The sequence below is a fragment of the Balaenoptera physalus genome (assembly GCF_965194825.1).
Source record: "Balaenoptera physalus genome assembly, chromosome: 8".
In the NCBI taxonomy this organism is placed as follows: domain Eukaryota; kingdom Metazoa; phylum Chordata; class Mammalia; order Artiodactyla; family Balaenopteridae; genus Balaenoptera; species Balaenoptera physalus.
In genome coordinates this window covers 81,461,175-81,485,034 of record NC_138887.1, presented here as the reverse complement: position 1 = coordinate 81,485,034, position 23,860 = coordinate 81,461,175, and the positions used below count along the sequence as shown (strand labels likewise).

Below are 23,860 nucleotides of genomic sequence, written 5' to 3'. Positions count from 1 at the left end.
CCTGTATTCCATCAAAGTGACTGGTGTAGTCCCAGGCCCTTATCATCTGTGGGGGAGGATGTTTGGTTCGTATGCAGTGGTGTTTCAGCTTGATGGTAGATGGCAAACTGTTCTTCCTACTTTAATACTCTGCTCTTCTGGGTTTGGGGTTCTTTTGCTCACTTCCAAAACGTTCTTGAGAGAGAGAGAGAAATACACATATCATCCCTCAAGTACTTGTTTCAAGCCCAGTCCAAAAAATTGGCCCAGAGATTGTACTCCTGTGATTTAACAAGCAATAAATATGCTAGTCTTTCATAAGCTCTCAGGCTGGGAGGGAAATTATAAAAATGCCCTAATGTAACATCTGAAAGCCTAGGAAACTGGGAGCCAGGCAGAGAAGCGAAGTGACTTAATTTTTTTAACCCCCCCAACACCCCTTTTTCACTTTCTCTTATGGGGAGGGGACTCCAGGAGGGAAGGGAAGTTTCTCTCAAAGTGAGGAAGGTGCTGATTTCTTCACTCCCTTGATCTCCCTGCAGAAAAGTGTCCCCTTTGTCAATGAGGGAGAACTGGCACTAGAGCCCACAAGCTGTGAAGTCTAGAACATGGGAGGGATAACAACAGGACTGCTTGCTTTTAATTCTTTATGATCATGCCTTTCCCTTTATCCACTCCTCGCATTTCTATTCTCCAGAGTGGGTTTCAGTAATGGTGGTAACAAACCATGGTTCTAAAACTCACTCATTTGGTTCCGTAAGCAAGCAGGAGCCATGTCACTTCACAGGAATTTCAGGCTTAATTTATATAGTGATGGGTTATTGCTGCCCTCCCGGAGATTCTGTGCGTAACTTTTCCAAAGTCAAATGCAGGAACCTATTTCAGTTGCGCTGTTCTCCTTCCTGTATCTTTTCTTGACAGAATTAGCTGTCATTTTCAATTCTCTTTGCCTGCAGAACAATTTGTCGAGAAGTCGTCCTGCGCTCAGCCCCTGGGTGAGCTGACCAGCCTAGATGCTCACGGGGAGTTTGGTGGCAGCGTCGCGGGCAACAGCAGCCCATCCTCCTCCTCTCTGTGCACTGAGCCGCTGATCCCCACCACCCCCATCATCCCCAGTGAGGAAATGGCCAAAATTGCCTGCAGCCTGGAGACCAAGGAGCTCTGGGACAAATTCCACGAGCTGGGCACGGAGATGATCATCACCAAGTCTGGCAGGTTGTAGGGGGGCTTGTTGGGTGAGGAGTGGGGAGAAGGGAATAGTGCCCTGGGTGGCAGAGGGAGTTTCCAGGAACTGGGTGAATCTCTACTGGTCCTGAGCTCCAAGAGGAAGCTTCGCTCAAGGAGGGTTTCTTTCGGCAGACTTGCTTTTGGAAAGAGCTGCTGAGACAGATGTCCAGGCATTTGCTTTCTTGGAATCTGGCAGTGGGAAGCCCCACCCCTGCCCTAAGGGCATGGGACTGGGATCTCTGGCCCCCTGCAGCCTGGGAGGGCTTCTGGGTGCAGGGTCGGCATCTGGAGGGAAGCAGGAACTCAGCTCGTGCCGGGGTACAGGGCGGGCTGCTGGGTGCTGTGAGGGAGGCAGGCGGCTTCCCTTTTATCAGCCTCAATTTGCAGAAGCTCCCATTAAAAACTAAAATGAAAACCTGGGAGGAAGAATGAAATTTGAAACGACCACACTCCCGGTAGGAAGGAGCTCTGGTGCAGGGGGCCCCTTGGTGCCGCAGTGGGCTGACTCAGGGCAGGCAGGAAGTCCCAGGTGCAGGCTGCTCCTGGGACTGGGGCTAAGGCTCTGGGGGTCGGTGGCCCCTTGGCGCCTGACTGCTCCAGCTGTCAGGACTCTGGGACGCACCGCCCAGAGTCTTCCGAAACGAAACTCAACTTGAGAACCCTGCTCTGGCTTTCTACTAAGGCAAGAGTAAGTTTTCTCCCTGCAAGGCAAGGAGGTTATAGGACTCCGTCTGCTCTGGAGATTTTGGTCTGGGAGCCTAATGGGCCTGATGATTTAGCACAGGATTTTCCCTAATTGCAGACCTTTGGGTATTAATGAGGACTCCTACAGAGATGACACTTAAGATTATCTAGGCTCGGGAGAAGGTCAGTCTCCGTATTCACATCCCTGAATGGCTTTACAGGAAACACAAAGAGTTTGGGGGCTGGGTAGGGAGGGAAGGCGGACCCTTTTCCTCCCTCTCTAATTCGGGTGATTCTCTTTGTCTCACTGTGTCAGGAGGATGTTTCCTACCATCCGTGTGTCCTTTTCCGGCGTGGATTCTGAGGCCAAGTACATAGTACTGATGGACATCGTCCCTGTGGACAACAAGAGGTACCGCTATGCCTACCACCGGTCCTCCTGGCTGGTGGCTGGCAAGGCGGACCCTCCGCTGCCAGCCAGGTTTGTGCCTCCAGATTTTCCAGCCAAGCAAAATTTGTATTAACCTTGCTGGCAGAATGTCTCCTGCCCTGGTTGTTTGAATTTTAAGCAGGTCTGTTTTTAAAGCCGTGAGTTCTGGTAAGAGAGCTTTCCAAGCCCAGACACTCCAGGATTAACTACACAAAATATGGGTTAGTCTCTGAGAAAGGCAAGAGTTTGTATGCAGAACATTGCCTTTAATTTTATCTTCGTCATAATTCATTTCAAAGTTTTTCTTAAATTTCAATTGGAATATTTATTAGAAATCTGGATCCATTTCATATGGCATCCATCATTTCTATTTGGCTAACACCAAACATAATAAACCTACTGATGAAGTGGCTGCCCTAAAATCCTTTTCAGAAGTCTTCATTTTAGTAAAGTAGTTGCTTATAGTAAATATTTGTTGTAACGTGGTTATAACTTCACATAGTAAATATCATATTGGTAAAATGTGGTTGTTTTTGACCAGTAAAAGGCTCAGAGATTTTTAAGTAAGAAAAACAAACTTTTTTTACCTCATTATAATTAGTGGATAAATGTAATTCGACATCAAGTTAATATTCTTCCACTGAATTTGTTTTTCTCTTTCTGACTTATTTCACTCTGTATGACAGTCTCTAGGTCCATCCACCTCACTACAAATAACTCAATTTCATTTCTTTTTATGGCTGAGTAATATTCCATTGTATACCGTATGCTAACACATATATATGGAATCTAAAAAAAAAAAAAGGTTCTGAGAAACCTAGGGGCAGGACAGGAATAAAGACGCAGACGTAGAGAATGGACTTGAGGACACGGGGAGGGGGAAGGGTAAGCTGGGACAAAGTGAGAGAGTGGCATGGACTTATAAACACTACCAAATGTAAAATAGATAGCTAGTGGGAAGCAGCCACATAGCACAGGGAGATCAGTTCGGTGCTTTGTGACCACCTGAAGGGGTGGGATAGGGAGAGTAGGAGGGAGACACAAGAGGGAGGGGATATGGGGATATATGTGTGTCTATATATAGCTGATTCACTTTGTTATAAAACACAAACTAACATACCATTGTAAAGCAATTATACTCCAATAAAGATGTTAAAAAAATATTCTTTTACTGAGAAATTACTCAATATATTAGGTAATGACCCAAACAAAACATGTTCGTTTTTGTGCTGTTCATTGGTAATGTTTTTCCAGGAGAACTCCGTTTTAAAAATCACATGCAAACCTTTATTGCTACTGCCCAAATGAGCATTATGGGGGAAAAAAACCAGCAAGTTCTTACTTATGTGAATACTAATAGTTTAAGAACAGGACTCTTAACTGCATACTTTAATACAAACAATGAATCTTAGCTGACTTTACATTTAGGGTTCTAAAACCAAGCCTTACAGCTTTAAAGTTGTTTTATGACCAATTTTTATAATTGATTGGAAGTTCATATCAGAGCTAAGAATTTATTTAAATGTACAGGTTTAGGAACTCTGAAGTTATGGTTCAAAGTATGGTTCTTTGTTAGTATCTAGTCTGGAGTCTAAGTCAAGGCACAGAATCAACACAATTTACACATACAGTTCAAATGGAATATTAAGCTTACTTAGTGGTTGATCATATTATTGAGCTTACAGTATATTAAATATACTGGAGAAGAGATTAAAAGAAGCCTCTCCAAGTTTTCCATTCCCACAAGAGACTAGGAAGGAGATCTTCCCAGCCCTTCCAAACTGATATATTAAATAACATATTAAATAATTTTTAGGACTAAAAATTTTTTTTAAATGTCACTGATTTTTTTTAAAAAAAAGGAGCAAGATTTACAAATTTACAATAGATATTTAAATGAATATAATTAGTGTTCTCTACTATTTACTATTAACTAGCCAGTTCACATTACTCTAGAGCTTCTTTCCAAAATTTAGTTTTTTTTTTAAAGGGGGAGAGAGAGGAAGAAAGAAGAGAGAATGAGAGAAGTATTTTAGCAGATTCCTAACCATTTTTACAAGCAAACCCCTTTTCTTTTTTTTTCTCTAAGTCTTTCCTCTAAGAAGTTAATCACTCTTATTTAGCATACATTTTTCCTCCTATCTGAAGGTATGGGGAACTGGTGCAGGCCAGTTGGAAATATGACATGCCTTGTTTATGTTACTAATCTGTTCTGGCTGGAAAAGGAAAGCATGTACCAATACACTATCTTAACTGAAGCATGTTTAAGCTATTGCTGGAATTTTAAGTCCCAGAGGACTTGAGAGAAGCAGGGCTTCCTGTATGTTTTTTCATTCATACTAGTTCAGCTTACTTATATTGATATTAGATTGAAATGTTTTGTGCATTACAGGATAGAAATATTCTAGATCATATAAGCAACTGTTATTATTATTAAAAGACATAGTGCTATATTTTCTAGCTCCATATGGAAAGGTGAAGAACTTGGGAGGTGATCATTTTTGAACTGATGGTAGAAATTCCTTGCAGTTCCAGTTCTTTGAAGCACTTTATTTTAGACTGAAGTTCATCAGTCAGCTGTTCCTTATCAGAAGAAATGATGCTTGACAATATCATTTGATCATAATAATGGACAAGACATTATACATGACCTAAGTAATGTTATATTTTCATATAGGACATTTCCTTTTTTTAAAAAGTAGTTGATATTTAAATAAATTAATCTTTATTAATGTTATCATATGTGGTGAATTGATACTTAAAGAGGGACCATCTCATCAACTTCTAGGACTTTAAATATTTTTGAACCTTTTTGGAGGAGTGGGTAGGATGTGGTGCTGATTAGTAAAACAACTGCACCTATAAAGTTATAGCCTTGGAGGGGTGACACTTGAAAAGCTATTATGGTTGTGTTATCAAAGAATACTTCAATTGGAAGGCAATTTTGAGCACTCCTTTAAAAAAAAATCAAACAAACAGGCAGACAAACACCTAAGTTCTTGTACGGGTCTGGTAAGAATCTTTAGTGCTGTCAGCCTGTTTTGTGCTTTGCTTCTTGTGGGCTTTGTGAGTTGCAGCACGTGCACCCAATTCTTCTATTCTTAGTCCTCTGTGTGACAAACCACGGCATAGACTTCTTGTTCTTTTTTTTTTTTTTTTTTTTTTTAAATTTTTTATTTTATTTTATTTATTAATTTTTTATGGCTGTGTTGGGTCTTCGTTTATGTGTGAGGGCTTTCTCTAGTTGTGGCAAGTGGGGGCCACTCTTCATCACGGTGCGCGGGCCTCTCACTATCGCGGCCTCTCTTGTTGCGAAGCACAGGCTCCAGACGCGCAGGCTCAGTAGTTGTGGCTCACGGGCCCAGTTGCTCCGCGGCATGTGGGATCCTCCCAGACCAGGGCTCGAACCCGTGTCCCCTGCATTGGCAGGCAGATTCTCAACCACTGCGCCACCAGGGAAGCCCGACTTCTTGTTCTTTACATGAATATGTTTTTAAACTTTTTTCCTTGCCTTTGCCCCAACCATAATATTTGTTTAATGATAGTTATAAAGATTCTACACAAAATATAGATATAAATAACCCATTGCATGGATAAAGGAATTTATCCCATTAAATCAAGGATATTTCCTTTCCCTATCATTAGTTCTATGATATCCCTGACTTCAGAAACGCTTATGTTGAGTGCATACTAGGATTGTGATTTACAAAGAGTTGTACTTAGTGTGAAGCGTGCAGGCATTTAACTGTCAGTGAGTAAAAGATTGCCTTGAACATCGCAGCTGATCAATAAACGATAAATACTTGATAAGTATATTTTTTCCCATCAAAGCCTTTTTTTTTTTTTTTTTTTTTTTTTTTGCTTAGGCTGTTTACAGATAAATACATTGAATAATTTGAAGCTTACCCAACTTGTTTTCACTCTCCTTAGTAAGCACTTAACTAGGTGATGATGAAAGTAGTAATATTTAAAGTACCGGGAGAAGCAAACACACTATGTGATCTGTGGACTATTAAAAGTTCCCCAGGTCACTGTATTAAAATTATTCTGTCTTGTTTATAAAGAACACAAACTTTAATTTGAATCACCTTCAAGTTTAAATGAATAGATTCTCTAGAATTGTTTCCTCTTTTAAATTCTTTGTCTTCACTGCTTTTTAGCAGTGCTTATACTAGGAATTCATTTTGCAATTAGTTATAACCTAGTCTTTCTTTTGAAAATATCTACAACAATAGGATTTTATATTTGACAGAAGCAGACCAGTAGTTGATTAGGTCGATGGGAAAAACCCACCTTTAAAAAAATGGCTTGTTCAGCAAATAACAGAAAATGTATTAAGTATACTTTATTTATTTATTTTTAATTGGACTATAATTGCTTTATAATGTTGCATTAGCTTCTGCTGTACAATGAAGTGAATCAGCTATATGTATACATATATCCCCTCCCTCTTGGACCTCCCTCCCCCCGCCCCCATCCCACCCATCTAGGTCGTCACAGAGCACTGAGCTGAGCTTCCTGTGGGACAAATTGGGAGATTAGGATTAACATATATATACTACCATTAGTATAACCCCTTTTAAGTCATTGGTATACAAAGAAACACATTTAGATGTTTCAGCATTATTTTGGTATTGCTGTATTATAAATTTGAGATTATACGAGGCAAATAAAATTCACTTTATATGATATTTTTGTGTTCCTTTAGAATCAGAATATTTTGTAACCCAAAGAGAGATTTTTTTTTTTTTTAAATCTCAATAAAATTCTCTCATAATTTTCTTAGGCTGTATGTACATCCAGACTCTCCTTTTACTGGTGAGCAGCTACTTAAACAGATGGTGTCTTTTGAAAAGGTGAAACTCACCAACAATGAACTGGATCAACATGGCCATGTAAGTACAGTGCTTGGACTATGCGGATTCCCTGGGATGGAATGGAGAAACCACATAAAACTTCCTCTCTCGATGTCTCTTCCTCTCTCCCTTTCCCCCTCCCACCCTCCAGCTCTGAGTCATTCTATGAGAACATTTATTTGTTCTACAGGGAACCTTGACTGCTATTGTCAAGAGGTCATTTACAGAGATGCTGTATGCCATTTCTATGCAAGAGGGTCAGGGACCTCTGGCACCATGGATTCCTACTTCTGCAACTGCTTTACCACCTGCACCAACTAAACAAAGGGAATGTGCATTTTGGAGGTTACTACAGCCCATTTCTTGGATTAAACATCTAATTTCTATCAGTGGTATATCAGATAACACAGCATAAAGGGAATGGGGCTGAGACCTCCTATGGGGGTTTCCCAAAGTGTGTTGTATAGAATACATTCTTGTGAGATGCAATGGGACAAAAGGATTTTATGTACAAATAAATTTGGGAAAGTGCTGTTAGCTCATTATATATCCCCTCTGTAGAGAGCCTTATGAATATTAAAACACAATGAAGTCTTGCAGTTAAAAACAAAACAATCTGATTTTACATCAGTAAGGAGTTCATTAAAATGTTGAAGAAAAGAGAAATTGGAATTCTCAGCTCTTATCAACAATTAATAGAACAAATAGCTGTTGACACAGGCTTTTCCATGTTTGCTAAGACTGCTTTTTAAGGAACTATCTGTGCTGTTATTTCATGCTCTTAAATAAAGATTCACATTTTTTAAAATCTGTGTTAGATTTTATGCTAAGAAAACTTTAGACAGACATGCATGCTTCTTTTTGATGAGGAGAATACTGTTTCTTTTTTTGCCTCGTTTGCCAGAAAGCACATTGGGATTTTCATAGTTGCTTTCCTTGGCTTAGATATTCTGATATAATTATTCTCTCTCTTATCCCCTTTATTAAGGCTCCTGTTACTTAAGGTTTTAGTTTTTACTGGATTTATGCAATTTAAAGGAAGAGTTTCAAAACTTTTCTCAAAAAAGACGGTTACACATAGATAAGAGAGAGCTCTAGACGTGGTTTCTAATGGTTGGATTGAACCTGGAACCAAGTAAATCACTTCAGGCACTGCCACCATCCATATACCCACAGGAGATCTTGTTTATCTTGACCAAGTCAGAGTAACCAGGTTAACTCACAAGTCTGCTGGTGGCACTGCTGGGATGTTGGAAGTAGGTTAACAGGCTTCTGTTACTTAATGTATTGGAAAAGATAACTGACTTTTTTTACCTTCAAGGACGTTGGCAGAATTGTCCTTTCTTTCAGATGTTTTCATTGACAGATTTTTTTTTTCAGGTTAAAATTTATGAAGTATCTGAGAGACATTTTCTGTAGGCCCATGATCATTCTTAATGTCATTCATACTAAAATTTCTTGGGCTCCACTGAAATCTTTGCAGAGAGAAATGAAATTTTTTTATGGTTCTAGTATTTTCCAATGTGAAACTTTTGTAAGAACTGTTTGAGTTTTTCCAGAAAGACCTGCGAATTCATTTTGAGATCAGTTGTCCAGAATTGATATGTTTTCCTTTTAGCATCAGCTTCATGGATGGGAATAGCACTAAGCTATATTTCAGGAGCTCTGGGTTCTAGTCTGATTATGCTAAGATTAGACCTTGACAAATTGTTTAAGTCTTAGATGGTTGCTAATATCCATTTTAGCTTTAAAATTTTATTATTTAATATAACTCTTTGTCACCAGAAATAGTGTATTCTGAAAAGTACCAGGAAATATTTTTAGATCCTGTGTTGTTTAGCCAAGTTATTTGAATCAGTCCTAAAGAAGCCCCCTTTGTAGATGCATTCCAGGAAAATTTCTTATTTCCAGGAATTTATTTCTTCGATGTAACAAAGTCTACATTTCTATCAGTGTTTCTTAGCCCCATGAAAGCTTGAGCAGAGGTTCAAGGAGCCCTGGGATCTGAGACTCAGTCTGGGGTCTGAGTCTGTCCAGCACCCTTTCCTAAAGGAAATTAACGTGGGGGTGGTATAAGGAAGAGGGGACCTTATTTAAAGCTTAGGTTTTTTCCCATTGTGTGTGTGTGAGTGTGTGTGTGTGTATGATTTGAAAACTCTATCTTCTTAGTAGAACATATAATGAATGCTCAGGTTTTTCTTATATCAGGATTAGAAGGCAAATGTTTACTTCTGTCACTTCAAGTTTATCCCAGTTTTATGACTGAGCACAGATATCTTGGAACTCCTTGGAATAAACGCATTACACAAAGAGATAACTTTTTTTTTTTAAGTTTATTTTGATTCATTTGAACGTCTCATTTGTTTCAGTAATTCCTATTCAGGTCTGGGATCATAAAAAGATGGCATGTTCAAAAATTCAATGCCAGTTAATGCCCTGTAACTTTGTTGGCTTATATCTCAGCATGGAAAGAGATTGATTCTGTATCGGTTATCTCACAGTGACTAGTATTTAACTCTGCTCAAGTCAACCAGTGTTAACACTCACCCACCACACCCAAGTTAGCCAAAGAACAAGAGAGCAACAACACTGCATGCCATTGACCCTAGTCCTGCCACAGCATGTGTCAGACACCTCCCCTGAGAGCCAAGCTCTCTGCTAGGCCCTTGGGGTGAAGGGCGTACATTGTGAGCCCTGTTATCCCAGGAAAGACATACCCGATTTTGTAGATTTAGGTAGCTGTCTGGGTTGCGGGGTGGGGGGAGATGTGGAAAATCTTTAATATCTGAAAGTAAATTTGGTTGCTCAAATTTCATAATGGTAAATTATTGTATTTTATTTAAATGATACATGAAAAATACTGCCTTGTTAACAGGGTATATTTCTGATCTCTAAGTACCGGGCAACTTTTAGCAGCTATGGAATGGAAGACGTCCATCACTAACATTCTTATTTAGTTTGTAACTGTAAGTCAGGAATCAATGAAGTTGTCAGAAATGATGACGACGATAATAATAATACAGTTTACTAAGCACTTCCTATTTGCTATGTGATTTACAAGGGTTACAGCGTCTGATCCTCACCACAACCCCTGTGAAGTTAATACTGTTCTTGCATTTAAGAAAATGAGGTAAGAGAGGTGAGATCACTTGGCCCAAGATTAAAAAGCTAGAAAGTAGCAGATTCAGTATTCCAACCAAGGTCTACCTTATACCACGCTGCCTTTTAAAATTGTTTTATTCCCTCTGCCCCATCTGCCACCCACCCCTCACCCCCCACTGCCCCAAATAACAATCTAGCCTCCTCAAATATGTAATTTCTTACTTTAGAAAATATACAGACATACTGCCTTTGGTCTAACCAGACTAAAAAACAAAAAGCGTTTTTTAAAAAATAAACATCCTCCAGATGACTTTTTCCTCTGTCATTTTAGAAAGGACACTTGAAACAACCTGTATTATTTGCAATTGGTTTGGTAAAACGTGACTCACAATACTCTGCAGTATCTTGTGAAAATTATTTGCCTGAAGAATGGAAAGGGTAGATCCTAATCTTAAAACTGCATTTGACACTGTAGATTTTATGGTTCTTTCTTTGCCTCATTGTAATTTGGCCTGTTTATTAGCACTATAAGTACTTAAAATCCAGTACTGTACTTCCCACTCTTTGCTACAGATAATTTTGAACTCAATGCATAAGTACCAGCCACGGGTGCACATCATTAAGAAGAAAGACCACACAGCATCATTACTCAATCTGAAGTCTGAAGAATTCAGAACATTCATCTTTCCAGAAACAGTTTTTACGGCGGTCACTGCCTACCAGAATCAACTGGTGAGTATACCCTTCACAATTTATTTCCCGAATAAGATAAGGCTTTAGGATAGTTATCTTCTTGGAGAGAAGGGCTATCCCAGTACTCAAAACAGAAATTCACTTTGGAGAAAGCTATGGAGAATCAGCCCCAGGACTTCCAAGTATGTTGAGTATCTGTGGCTCAAGGTTATGAAGGTCTGTATTACACCATCTTTCTTAGAACCTTTATACTCGTGGTCAGGCTGTTCACTGCTCCCATGTCCCACCCAAACCTGACCCGATCTGCCTTCTCAAATTTTCTCAAGAACATTACCTGCTTCCTTCTCTTTCTGGTAGAGCCTCATGACATGCGTAACCATAACTCATTGCTTCATAAAATTTAGAAGTTCAGTTTTTCTGCTAAATTAGCACACGTAGTGTGCTAGCCAACTATCCAAACTACTGATACGTTAGATATTTTGTGAGATTTATTCAGCTGTATTTCAGGGTAAGATAATTCTAGTAGAATGATCTTAAATGCCTCTTTAGATAATAAACTGTAGTATGTAAGCAGTTGTGTATTTAATTAATGTCAAGATATCTAATTTATAATATTGAGTTATATATTTTCTACTCTCTGTTGTAAATCATATTTAAAATTTATGCATTTCTTCATCCATAAGGCTTAGTCCAACTCTACTGTAAATATTTATCAAAGTGTTGCTAAGGACTGGGTGCTGTTAGATACTTCCCCATGTATTCTTCTTTCATGGTCAGCGTAATCTTGAAGGCCGGGGGTAACGGTAATATTCTTTAGTGAGGAATCTGAAGCTAAGAGAGGACAAGTAACTTTTCCACAGTCCGAATGGACCAGAAGTAGAATTCCTTTTGATATACTGTACTTTAGTAAAAGGAACTCACATTGTCCGTTTACTCTGGGTTTTGTGTCTTGCTTTTATTTGACTGGTTATAGGTAGCCAGAACTCTTGCTCTCCTCATGTCTTGATGTTATATTTTGGTTCTGAGTGAATAACTGTTAGGTGCTGCCTGACAGATGGCTCAGAGTGGGATGGTCAACCAAGGAAATATGGTGTTGAGTCTCTCAGGAAGAGCAAGAAGATGAAACTGAAAGCCCAGGTAGCCCTACACAAATGAGGAAACAGGAAGTCAGAGAAGGGATGTGGAAAAATGGCCAGAGTGGGTATGTGTCTGTAAGGCATAAGCACCTATAATTTCCATATGACTTTGAGTAGATTTCACTTCACCACTGTGGCTGCCATCTTCTTTGCCTGTAAACTGGGACTAAGAACCAGACCATCTTAGGGAACAACTGTAAGGATCAAATGAGATGCTGTGCATAAACATGCCTTTGGAAATTGTAAGGCACTCTATAAATAAAGCACGTGGTGACTGTTGGACTGTCTCTGGAATGTCCAAAGAGGATTTGCCACCATTTGGATTTTTAAATGTTAGTGGCAACTTTTCAGTGAGATAAATGAATGCACAAATGTTATACTATTTATCTTTAAGTAAAAGCAAAGTACTATAACTTTTTAACTATCCCTAAGATAACAACACAAGAGTGGCAACTTTCAGAGAATGCCCAAGCTAAAAATTTGGGTATAGAGTGAAGCCCACAAAGGCCTAAAACATAATGCTCCTTCTCTTAGAATCTGGAACACTGACATCAACAATCCCATTTTTAATTTATTTGAGGATACATGTAATACAGGTATCACAGGTTCAGAAAAGATTCCTGAAACATTTAATTCAATTTACACTAACTGAATTAGTAGCTTTTATATTATGAAACATCAGATTTATACTAATATAAGAAAACCTGCTGATGTTTGAGAATGAAATAAAAACTTGTCATATGGAAACTTCATTGCTTTTATCAGAATTATCTGTAAAGGGAACCAAAGCAAGAATAGGTAATTTGGGATTGTTTAGTGAAAATTACAGACAGAACAAAATTAAGGAAAGTTCTAAGTGTAACACCTTAGATTTGGTTTAATTGGTGAAGGAGCAATCCTGAATAAATATTGGCAGGACCTTTCATATCACGGAACATGGAATAGGAGGTTATTATCTACATAATTATAATAACAGCTAATATTTGGGTGCACAAGGCACCATTTAAAGTGCACTGTCTTATTTAATCCTCACAATGATATTATGAGATAGGAACAACAGTATTTTTGTGTTGCATTTTACAGTTCAAAGAATGGAGGCATGGAGTTAAATAACTTATCCAATGTGACCCTGCTGCTCCCATCACAGATATGAATCCAGGTAGTTAGGTTTAAAAGCCTAACCTCTAAGCTTTACCCAAGAAAGGGGAACCTCACCTCCTGTCAGCTTGTGACCCTGATGGATTCAAGACATCCTTTTTAGAGGGTTTCAGTTCTTTATGTTAATTTCTTTTCTTTTCTTTTCAGCAAGTGCTCATTGCTTACCTGCTGTGTGCAGGGAGCTCTTCACACTGACAGCAGCCAGTGTAACAAGATGGTAATCAACCTATATTGACAATCAAAATATTCACTGGCATTAGCTGTTTCAAATAGAAGCCATATGCTTTAGTGACATTACCTCACTGAATTCTTTTGTTTCCACTCAACATTTATCTAGAAAATTTTCAAATATCCAAAAGTTAAACAAATGGTAAAATGAACCACGTATACTCTCCACCCAGATTCAACAATTAACATTTTTCCAATTTGCTTTACCTCCCCTGCCCCATTTCTCAATCTCTGTACATGTACATACTTTCCCCCTTCTCGCAATCATTTGAAACTAAGATGCATGCATCATGATACTTTACCTGTAAGTACTTCTACAAGTTTAGACTGACAATAAGATTATTTTGTAACCACAATATCTTTACAACATCTAAAATTGAGTTCATATTAAAAATTTCAGGATGGACCTACAAATGTCTTTACAGCCTTCCCCCCCACCCCCGCCTTTGAACTAGTATCCACCTAAGGTTCATGGTTTGGATTTATTTTAATTTAGAAGAATCTCTCTATATTTTTAATCAATATCTCACTTAATTCTGACACTGATCCCCTGGATAAGGCCCCATAAGCCTCATTTTGTGGATGAAGAAACTGAGGTTCAGAGTGATTAATACGCTTGCCCAAGGTCACAAATCTGGTAAGTGAAAGAACCATCTTCTGGGTGTTAACTCCTCCTTTTTGGTAGCATCCTGCTGGATTGCAAGGCCAAGAAAATGATCACTGACAGTGTCGAGGTTGGGAAACTGAATTTGAAAATATTGCTAAATTAAAATAGGCTTAAGATTCTAATAAACACATATCCCAACACTAGTTGCTCCTCTTGAAAATGTTTATTTCTAATTAAGATTATAAATGGGCTCAAAATCCACCTACCAGCGCCTAGCTAGCTTTCACTGCATCATTAAGTGTAACGATTAATATGATTAGTATATATCATTTCATTGCTAAATAACCCACAATAAGTGATTAAATTCAGTACTGCTTTTCTCAGTGGATCCTGCCATGTCTGAGTTTATTTCTGTGCACCCACCTTTAAAGCCATAATCCCTAGCACAATGCCATATGTGTGTGTGTATGTGTGTGTGCTTTTACTTAAAGATAAATAGTATAACATTTGTGCATTCATTTATCTCACTGAAAAGTTGCCACTAACATTTAAAAATCCAAATGGTGGCAAATCCTCTTTGGACATTCCAGAGACAGTCCAACAGTCACCACGTGCTTTATTTATAGAGTGCCTTACAATTTCCAAAGGCATGTTTATGCACAGCATCTCATTTGATCCTTACAGTTGTTCCCTAAGATGGTCTGGTTCTTAGTCCCAGTTTACAGGCAAAGAAGATGGCAGCCACAGTGGTGACGTGAAATCTACTCACATATATATTTGAAATTCAATTAATAGTCAAAAATTTGATTTGGTATAGTAATGAGCCATTTTTGCAAATGGTTTATAGACCTCATAAGACCAATCGAAATTCACGTGGGGTGAATAAATCATTTTGGGGGTTAGTATTTTCATTAGTCTTATACAGTTTTCTGAAGTTATCCTTGATTCTTTCTAGGCCTCCTCACATTTACTGCCTTTTCACTGCTCTACCATGCTTGTCTACTGATTTACCCATAATAAACATAAATATATAGGAAATAAACAAATTAAATGTGTACTAAGTACAGTATAAATATTAGAATATTTTCATGCACAAAGAACAGGGAGAAAAGAGAGAAAGAAGATTTAAAAGTTCACACTTAGGACCGCCTTTATATCTCTTAAACTTTGGATAGGACATTATTTACATACATATTAAAAGCCAAATCAAATTTTCCATTAGAATTTGTGAAAAAGCTTCTCATTTATTGTGTCTGGTAGTTTTATTTGTAAGTAATGAAAACGGGACCTTTTTTCTATTTTTTGCTATTTTTTCCTCTGGTTTTTGTGAGGAAATGATTGCATTTCTTAACATTATTAGATTAAAGCTAAATACATTATACTTTCAACAAACTATTTTATAATTTAAGATTTAAAGGTCATACATTGTTTTTGAGCAGGCATGCCATTGCTGTAGAGTTGAAGTGTAGGTCAGGTTTCATTTTTAAATGCCTTTGGACAGATCTTTTCCTGATAATTGGAGAAATGGTCTCTGAGGGCCAATTTCACCTTGTGGCTGGGAACTCCAGCTATATTCAGAGTCCAGTGATATCACATGGAATAATAACTACTAGAAAAAGTCCCTTTCTCTTTGGTGCAGCTGGCAGTGTCAAAATCTGCCTTCCATTTATACATATATTTATCTGTAAAGGAGATGTTGAAAGAATGAATTTGTTTGGTTAGGAAATGCATTATGTTCCATATTATTAAGATAATACGTGAAAAAACGGGTGTATTTTGACCAGAATTAGTCAGTGATTTGCATGTATGTAGATACACTTGAAACAGGATTTCTTAAGCACATACTGCTGTCCTTACTTGTTAATTCTTCTTCCTCACAAAATGAAAAATACTGCTGCTTTTAAAATTTGTTGTTGAATCATAAAGACATACTTGTAGTTTCACATGGGTTCTCTACATATGTTTTTGGTAGTTGACTATTTTTGGATCTTCCTTTTAATTTTACCTTTGACATGGGTGATGCTGGTTCAACAGCTTTACAAGCTGCAGGTATTCTATATTAGGAAAATGATGTCCAACTGACATCACTGTATATAACTCAGGTCTTTCTCTCATCAGTTCTCAAATATGTAACTTTTTCATTCTTCCAAATTTCATAAAGGGATATAAAACTATATCTGCAGAAATGAATTTCTTTCTATTAACTACTGGTTTTTATTTAAATATCCATGGAATAAAATCTGTGCCTGACCTTTTAAAAGTGCATGATTCACTAGAATGTTAAAACTTTGCTATTTAAAAATTACTTTATCTTAAAATAGAAAACAAAATGCTTTTTATGTAGACTCAAGAATTTCACCTAGTCTATAACTGGTAAACATATGAAATCATATTTCTGACTGCTTGTCCTTGAAGCAAAGTTCAAAAAAAACATTTCTGGGGTGCTTATTGTTGGCACCCCAGTAGATTCAGAGTCTAGTGATACCACAGTGAGCACGGGGGGCTCATTAAGAAGTCTACCCACAGTCCCTGTACTGCTAATCGGTACTCCATAAAGCCTGTTCAAGACTGTAGTGGTTAGTTCAGGGCCCCCATACAATTTTAGTAGTAAGAGATCCATTCAGCTTTTTTTCTCTAACTTCCAAAAGCAATTTTTTTCCCTGGAATTAGATAAAATAGTCTGTAGAGAAAGTAAGTACCTGGTTACTCTCTTGAGCTCCTTTTCTACTTAACACACTAAAGTTAAATCACTGCTGAACCAACTGGTAAATCTAGCTGTATGAGTACACGCTGTACTATTCTTGAAACTTTCCTACAGTTTGAAATTATATCAAATGTAAAGTAAAAAAGTTACCATTGATACTCTTGGGGATGATGAAAGAAGGACCAAAAAGATACTGGAAAGAGAAAGTTCCAATAAATGAAAGAAAATTCCAAAGAAATCTGAAAACTTGTATTGAATTTGATTCACTTCCTCATTCAAAGTTATGGCAGTAATACTAGATATGGTGACACATCAATTGAGCAACTAACACACACACACACTGAGAATATTTATTTTCTACGACAACTCCACAATCATCACATTCTGAGCCAACAGTCTACCTCCTGGAAATATAAATAACAACAAATACAGTTCTCAAAATCCTTTTCAGGGACAAAGTGGATCAAAGGTGGTTCTTTAACTACTGTAACAGATAGATAATATTTTCTATTCTTTTAGTTTATAAAGACTCAAACAAAGCTTGATATGGTTCACATTTTTTTGTTATATTTATTTAAAAAAATTTTTTTGGCTGCACTGCGTGGCTTTCAGGATGTTTCCCGACCAGGGATTGAACCCGGGACCCGGCAGTGAAAGCGTCAAGTCCTAACCACTGGGCCACCAGGGAATTCCTGATATGGTTCACATTTTAGAGGGATAGCTGCAAAAGGACTTCGTTCAAAATTAGTTTCTCCATCAGATATTATTTGCCTTTGTCTCCAGAAAATTTTATCCATTGGCAAATCCATTCACTTTTTATAAATGAGCTTATAAGAATTGAACTTGAAGACTTAACTTTATTGCTGTATTTTACAGTTTCAGTTTGAAGCTTTTATCTGGGTTTGGTTCACACTTAACGTCACCTAACACTGCAGGGGATGTGGTGCCAGCTTCTTTAGTGGCACTTAAACCACTTCCAGTTCTATGTATGCCTCTGCCTGCTCCATGGAATTTTAGGGACCATGTGATCTCATTTCTGTTGATAAATTATTGTGAAAGTGTTTTCATGAACTATAAAGCACTTTAGAAATCTAAAGTATTTTCATTTATGATTATTCAGTAGAAAAAGATAATCAAAGAAATCCCGTTTCTGAGGATTTAAAAATCTTGTTGGTGTTTTATAATCCTAGAATATATAGACTGCTTGGGCTTTAGAAGATGTTTATAATTTATTTCAAACAAATAAAAATTTTTGCCTTTGCCCTGAAAACTGACCTTTAATACTAAATCCTAGTCTGAAAGAATGGCTAAAATAGACTTCACCCTTTAGAAATCCATGCCCTTGATTAAAGGGGTGGCTGACTTTGAGAGAAGGTTCTCTACAAACTCTTGATGGCCACACTTTAGGGGCAACCTCAGTGGTTCCTGTATATTTCTTTCTATGCACACTTTCCTTCACTGTTTACCATTTTCCATTAACTAAGCTGATAAGGAAATTAGCAATTTTATTTTTGGCTACTCCAGAGTGAATGTGCATGGGACAAAAATGAGCATTTCTGAGGCACTGTCAAGTGCCCTTAAAAACTAATATCAAAGAATCAATCTTAAAACTTGCCAGTGTTAATGATAGAGAAGTGCAGTCTCTCTGGTAAGGACAGTGTGGGAAGTTCTATTTTAAGTGAGGTAAATAGCTTTTTGCAGCTTGTACATTGGTTAGCTCACATTAAGAAAACTTGAAAAGTAAAAAAAAGGACTTTCTTTTGTAATGAAAAAAGCAATTCTTTAGATGTTAATAGTTTAAAATGAAAAGTAGATACACTCTGATCAAAGGAAAAGTTGCTTATTGGCAAAATAGTATTTCAAACTATTATATATATATATATATATATGTCTCAAAATAGATATATTTTTGATTGTGTTTACTCCTTACTTTGAAAGAGGAAGGCATGCCTCCCTCAACCTATAACTTTTTTTCCAGGTTAAGACTATTCTGTGTGTGTCTCTCTTTCCAAAGATGAATGTGGGTTCTCATTTTGACACAAATGAGCTATGACTCTTTTTAAAGGTGTCTGTGGATCTAATTCCAATAATCCTCCTCCATTCCTTTTAGCTCTTAACACTCAGGAATTTTGCAAGTAGAGCATCTTTTAATCAGTGTTTTATTTATTTATTTATTTTCTTTGTAACCTAACGTATTTTTCCGTGAAGGTGCAGTGCATATATTTTAATGGATCTTTCTACATTAATATTGTGCGAATTATGACTAGCACAACATAGACACTTAATACTTCAGACTATGATTCTTATTAGGAAATACTTTTTTTCCATATAAGCATAGAGTCTGTAAGTAACATTATATGGGAGGATAATAAGAGACCCACCAATTTGATTCTTATTTAGTTAGATGGAAAGGGGAACAGGGGTAAATTTATATGCTGAAAGCTTTATATCATATATTTATGTCAGGTATTTCATATAGTATTGAACATGAAGTTACTACTGTGGTATCCATTATGGTATATATAGGTACCCATGGTATTAACAAATGAGGCTGCCAAGTCAGCATGAGGTAATGTTCTTGTTTTTATTCCCCATTACCCACCAATGCTGGCCTCCTAGACAGCTTCCCCATTCCCCAGTCGAGCTCTAGCCTTTCACTACTCTCTTAAATACTTCACACGGCAGCCACACTGTTTGTAAAAGGCCCCCATTTCGAACTGTCTCTATCCATTGACTTCCAGCCTGTTTTAGGACCAGTCTGTCCTCAACTACTTCCTTCTCTCTGAGGCCTTCTCTGACCATTCCACCCAATTTAGGCCTCTTGTGAACTTCCTTAGCAATTTTAACCTTTATCACAATACTGAGAGACATTAAGATATTCTTGGGGTGCCATGATGGAAAATGAACAAAGTTTTTATTTCTGATTTTATTTCCTTGACCATGGAAATGATACTGTTTTGTTACCCTTTCTTCCCTTTCCAGATAACCAAGCTGAAAATAGATAGTAACCCTTTTGCCAAAGGATTCCGGGACTCCTCCAGGCTCACTGACATTGAGAGGTAATGAGAATTTTCTGTTTACTTTTTTGCCCAGATAAGATAAAGAGAAGCACTAGTTTGTAAGAGCACACTCCTTTCAACACCAAAGAGCCATAACCTGACTGTATAGAGTCTCCAGTACTCTGTATAGTCTCCAGTTCTCTGCCCCACCTTCCCTTCCAGTTATAAACCCTGTAGATATGCAACTGCTTAAGCTTTGACAGCTGCTGCAGCTGGATCTATTCTATGCTCAATTTCTGAGTGAAGTGGTTTCTTTGGACAGGACAGTTTTTCAACGGGGCTTCTTTGTTATCAAAGACACAGTCCTCTCGATGGTATTAAGCTTCATGTCTTGAGTGGCAATCCACAGAGAAATAGAATCTTAATAGCCTTTGCCTTCTGAAGTGGATATATTTGTTAACATAAAGACTTATAAAGGTAGTTTGGAATTCTGAAACAAGGAGAGGCAATTTAAATCAAGGTGTATATTTTACCTACAGCATAGACTGCTTATACTTAATAGGAAAGCTATCAGATCTCAGGACCTTTAAGAAGGCAAGTGACAATCATGTGCCGTAATTTACCCCACTTTTTATTTAATTAAAATGGTTCACACAGTGTGAGACTGTCTAAGTGATGAGTAATGACTATATTGAGATGCATAGTTTGCCCAAAATGAATGTCAAAAAATGGTTTTGTCAAGGAGAAGATTATTTGTATCCCTTAAACATACTATGTAACTTTCTGTACTTATTCTGTTTTGTTTTTGGTGAGCACATTTAAGTTCCACTCTCTTTACAAATTTGAATTATATAATACAATGTTACCAACTATAGTCACCATTTCACACATTAGGTCGTCAGATCTTACTCATCTTCTGTATCTAATCTTTTATGTGGCCTGGAATCTTTATTGACAGGTGGGGTACCCTAGCTACCAGCCCTCTGGTTTACTTTATCTCCAAATCTTTGTGTGATTTCCCTACCAACTGCTACGTGTTTCTGCCACACTCTTTGTTACCTACCACATGGTCACATCTGACCTCAGCACTTCTCTCTAACCTGTCCTGGAAACTCAAATTAAAGGATAATTACATGTTTTAGCAACATCTGTCTTATCCTTCCCTCATCCTTCCCAAATGGCAGAGCATAGGCGTGTGGTTTTGACTGGTGGGAACAGATATAGAAGCTCGGTGGGGAGACAGAGTATCCAGCAGGAGAGACTGAAAGTTGGGTAGAACTGTGGCATCTGAGTAGAAAAGATTAATTAGTTGGAGTGCTTGACAAGTGATTGTGGGGTATTGAGAGATCAGGGAAAGAAACTTGAGCTTGTTGAAAATCCATTGCAAAATGCAGAGAGATGGCAAGGAGATAACTCTCCAATTAGGTGGGACATAGGCGTGCAAATAGGTCATAAGACCCAAGTCAGTGAGAAAGTGGTATCAGCAGCATGGGTGACAAAGGAGTCCATTTACAAAGGGTACTTGCATTTAGGTGTGGCCTTTTTTAATCTCCTATTTCTGGAGTGCCAGAGGTACTGATTCAGACTGGGTTTATGCAAGTGGGATTTTAATATGTGAACTTTTTCTCCGTTCTAGTCAGGGGTCAGGCAAAAATGAAAACAGTGGCTCAGTTGGGAAGTAAGTGATGTGTTTTTACAGTGGGCATCATATCTTCTGTCTCAAATCAGTGGGTGAGCATGGTATATAGAGACAAAGTCATGGGTTAGAGTCCCAGCTCTGCCTTTTCCTGCCTGAGTGATCCTAGAGAAGTCACCTAACCCCTGAGTCTGCTTCCTCATCTAGAAAATGGAGAAAATAACCCTGCTTACTTCAAAGGTTTATTATGAGAACCATGTAAGATGACATTTATGAAAGCACTTCTAAATCTCAAAATGTAAAATAATTATATTTTATTAGATGAGCATAGTTTTACCCCATCTAAGCTACTTTTAACAGTCTTAATAAACTACTCCTAGAGTAAAAATAGCCCCTTTTGTTGCACTTGTGCTTATGAGAGACAAGTACCCAGACTCACTACCCTTTAGAGCGACGGATTTGATAACACATGCAGCCACATTTTTCACTTATTTTATAAACATCCTGATGTGGGGAACACTCACATGTACATGAAGCTAAGAAGCTTTCAATGGTCTGAGGGCCAAGAGAGCATCTTATGTGACTAGCTGCAAGTTTGCAAGATGACCTAAGTAGTGTGAAATTGGACAAGGTTTTGGATTTCATTTCCAGGTATTTCAGTCTGAATTTTTTCTAAGCAGCCTTTGGGGATGGGACAAATCAGATCAATTGATCTTTGGAGACCTAAAGAAATTAAATTAGTCTGGAGTCAGTTACTGCACTAAACCATCTAGTAATTGAATTGCTCCTTGTAACTGACTGAAAACAGCCCTATTTGTAACAATATAGAGAGCTTTTTTTAATAAGAGATCTGAGAGAAAAACACATCTTTTTAGGACATGATGACAGAAATTGCACTTTTCTAACCTAATTGAATATGATGTTATAAATATGTGACCTTAATGATTTCAAGTTTCCTGTTCCAGATTTACAGCTACTGTGTGGGACACCCAAACAAAAATGCCTTTAGGATTGGATCTGTTTGCCTTATACCTCTAAACTCACAGTATTCTTCTTTCTACATCTGCACAAGCTTTGAGGATACTCTAAAGGGCATTCTGGTTTTCTTGCTCTCATTTTATGAGGTTCCATTCAGATACCTGAATGTCTTACATACTTCATGTGCAGCCTTCTCCCAGGGACAGCATCTCCCTCATTTATAAAAGGCAACTCATCTCATTACCAAAAGTAGACAGTGTTTTCATTAGATGCTTTGCACATATACCTACAATGGACAGCCAAGAAGCAAATCAAAAGCTCAAAGGGATTTCTTAATATAATCTAATTTATAGTTATTTAGTTCAGGGAAAGAATTATCTGCTGGTGCCATATAATAACTTACAGATACTCTATCAGTTGGTTTTTCTTTTGTGGGGAGGGAAGGGGCACTTTGTATAGTAAGTGAAGGCATGGTATTACTTCTGAGAAAGGAGAAATTACTATGAAGATATTTAAATGTTCAAAATTAAGTTTCTTCTGTTAGGTTTTTTTGTTTGTTTGTTTGCTTTGTTTTTTACAATTAGAGTTCATGCTTATTGCAGAAAAATACTGACAAGCAAGAAAAAGAGCATAAAAAAAAGTAACAAAATCCCATTCACTCAGAGATAACCACTGGCAAAAACATATATTCTTCCAGATACTTTCCTATGCACATATGAACATTAACTTCCTTTGAAGTTTACCACACGCACTATTTTTAATCATTTTCCCCTTAATATCAATAGGTATGTCTGTAGTATACTTTTTAATGGCTGTCTAATTTTCCATTGTGTACAATAATTTGACCAATCCTATAATGTTAGTTACTTAGGTTTCCCACTCTTTGTTATTACAAACAGTGCCAGGAAGTAAAATGTATATCTTTACACATATTACTCATTATTACTATAGGATAAATACTAACAAATAAAAATGCTGTGTAAAAGGATACACATTATTTTAACCATAATGTTATTTTTAATTGTTAAGTTATGGGGAAAACCTGAATGTTCAACAATAGGAGAATGGTTTAATAAATTTTTATAGTCACGCAATGGAATTTTTTTAAATTGTGGTAAAATATGCATTTTGAACATTTTTAAGTGTATAATTCAGTGGCATTAAGTACACTCACAATGTTATACAACCATCACCATATCCATTTCCAGAACGTTTCCAACATCCCAAACAAAATATCTGTACCCATTAAACAGTAACTCTCTACTCCTCCTCTCCACAGCCCCTGGTAATGTCTATTCTACCTTCTGTCTCAATGAATTTGTCTAGTTTAGGTACCTCATATAAATGGAAAGATATGCATGTTTTAAAGGCTTTTCATATATACTGCCAGGTTTCCTTCAAGAAAGATTGTCCATGTCATGATCAAGAGTGTCCATTTCTTTG

The 23,860-nt window shown here is 37.5% G+C and overlaps 1 protein-coding gene across 1 annotated transcript in view; it reads left to right on the top strand.

Annotated features, from left to right (window-relative positions):
* TBX20 (T-box transcription factor 20) overlaps positions 1-23,860 on the top strand; it is a 58,983-nt gene that overhangs the window by 3,083 nt on the left and 32,040 nt on the right. The window contains exons 2-6 of the mRNA XM_082471999.1: positions 936-1,194; positions 2,207-2,371; positions 7,107-7,215; positions 10,852-11,010; positions 19,787-19,863. Coding sequence (XP_082328125.1) covers positions 936-1,194; positions 2,207-2,371; positions 7,107-7,215; positions 10,852-11,010; positions 19,787-19,863 — 769 coding nt within the window. The remainder of the gene's footprint in view (positions 1-935; positions 1,195-2,206; positions 2,372-7,106; positions 7,216-10,851; positions 11,011-19,786; positions 19,864-23,860) is intronic.